At 35.5% G+C, this 2,178-nt stretch overlaps 1 protein-coding gene across 1 annotated transcript; it reads left to right on the forward strand.

Annotated features, from left to right (window-relative positions):
- Positions 1-269: 269 nt before the first annotated feature.
- Positions 270-2,149, forward strand: LOC106115327 (uncharacterized). The gene is made up of 2 exons (XM_013308689.1): positions 270-568; positions 643-2,149. Exons 1-2 carry the CDS (start codon positions 361-363, stop codon positions 2,103-2,105), a joined length of 1,671 nt encoding a protein of 556 aa, XP_013164143.1. The 5' UTR covers positions 270-360; the 3' UTR covers positions 2,106-2,149.
- The last annotated feature ends 29 nt before the right edge of the window (positions 2,150-2,178 follow it).

The raw sequence follows: 2,178 nt of genomic DNA on the forward strand, positions 1-2,178 counted from the left end.
GACCGCGCGGTGAGAGTGCGGTATTAACGTTTACACTGTGCCGCTAGATGGCACCCGAGTGATAACACGACTCTACAAAAAAATTTTCGTTCTTTGTCCTAAAGTTTATACTATTATTTTCCAGTTAGTTATGCACAAAAACGAAAAGAAAATACCTTTTTTCGGTATAAAGTTTGCTTTTGTGATAGTTATAATAATAATACTCATTTATCAATTTTTTCAGAAATTTTAGTTGATTTTAATATTTTTAAAAAGACCGCGCGGTGAGAGTGCGGTATTAACGTTTACACTGTGCCGCTAGATGGCACCCGAGTGATAATCAACCATTAGGTGTTGTTTACAAGCCGAGAATAACTTAAAATGTCGTCACGAAAGTGCAAATACGATGCTGATGCATTTTGTTTTATATGTGGTCAATTTATTAAAGTTCGAGACGTGAAATATGAACTAAAGACATCTCACTTTCTCTGTGAAGCCTATGAAGCATATTTTGACTGTCCTGTACGGAATCAAGATAAGCCATGGGCTCCACATGTTGCTTGTAGTTATTGTAAAAGGTGTTTGGAAGGTAAGCAAAATTTATTTAATTAAGCGATGAATCCAAAATAATAGACATATTAATTTTTATTTTTATATTTTTAGGTTGGTATCGAGGTGAGAAAAGGTCTATGAAATTTGCAATACCAAGGATTTGGCGAGAACCAAAAGACCATATTACTGACTGCTACTTTTGTATGGTGAATCCGAGTAAAAGACGTAGAGGTAAAAATGCAAAACCTATTGAATATCCTGACCTCGAATCTTCTTCTGCTCCAATTGCTCACGACCTGACACGACCAGTACCTGAGCCACCAAAAAAATTATCGCAGAAAAGTAGCTCATCTTTTAGTTCTTGTACAAGTAATTCCGATAAGGAGTTTTTGCCTACACCTGAACAACCAAAACACTATCTCATTACTTCAGAAGATTTTAACGATCTAATTAGAGATTTAAATTTGCCAAAAAATAAAGCAGAGCTTCTAGGCTCTCGGTTAAAACAGTGGAATTTGCTTGATGATGTTAAGATCACGGATCAGCGGACTAGGCATGAAATGTTTACAACGTTTTTCACGAAGGAAAATGGACTTTGTTTTTGTAATGACATTAAAGGTATGTTTGAAGCAATTGGCATACCCTGTGTCCCTAGCGAATGGCGTTTATTCATTGACAGCTCTACAAAAAGTTTAAAAGCAGTTCTATTGCACAACGGAAATAAATTACCGTCTCTTCCAATTGCTCACTCAGTACATCTTAAAGAAAATTATGAAAGTGTCAAAATTTTGCTTGAATCTGTAAAGTATCGTGAGTATAACTGGGAGCTGATTGGAGATTTTAAAATGGTGGGATTTTTAATGGGGCTACAGGGTGGATATACAAAGTATCCGTGTTATTTGTGCTTGTGGGATAGCAGAGCGGATTCTAAACACTATATTCAACGGTCATGGCCTGTAAGAACAGAATTGTGTGTCGGAAAACAGAACGTCAAATTTGAGCCGATTGTTGAAGCGGAAAAAGTGTTAATGCCGCCTTTGCACATTAAGTTAGGGTTGATGAAACAATTTGTTAAAAAACTGGATGAAACTTCAGAAGCTTTTGGATACTTAAAAAAAAATTTTCCGAAGTTATCGGAAGCAAAGGTTAAAGCTGGGGTTTTTGTTGGTCCGCAAATAAGACAGATTTTCGCCGATGAAAAATTTCCAACGTTGCTGAATCGTACTCAGAAAGCAAGTTGGAACAGTTTTAAAGCAGTAGTTTCTGGATTTTTAGGTAATAATAAAGCTGAAAACTACGAAAAGTTGGTTGAGGATATGCTTACAAATTTTAAGGCCATGGGCTGCAGGATGTCATTAAAAGTACATATGCTGCATGCTCATTTGGATAAATTTAAAAAGAATATGGGAGCCTATTCCGAAGAGCAAGGAGAACGTTTCCATCAGGACATCATGAATTTTGAACAACGCTATCAAGGCCAATACAATGAAAACATGATGGGCGACTATATTTGGGGTTTATTGAGAGAAAGTAGCTATGAACATAAAAGAAAAAGTAAAAGTGTGCACTTTTAAGTTATTTTCCACTTTTCTGTAAGCTAATTTGATAGTAAAACTTAATAAAAATAATAAACATTTTTATTTCAAT

The sequence above is a fragment of the Papilio xuthus genome, unplaced genomic scaffold (genome assembly GCF_000836235.2).
Source record: "Papilio xuthus unplaced genomic scaffold, Pxut_1.1 DF827824.1, whole genome shotgun sequence".
NCBI lineage: Eukaryota > Metazoa > Arthropoda > Insecta > Lepidoptera > Papilionidae > Papilio > Papilio xuthus.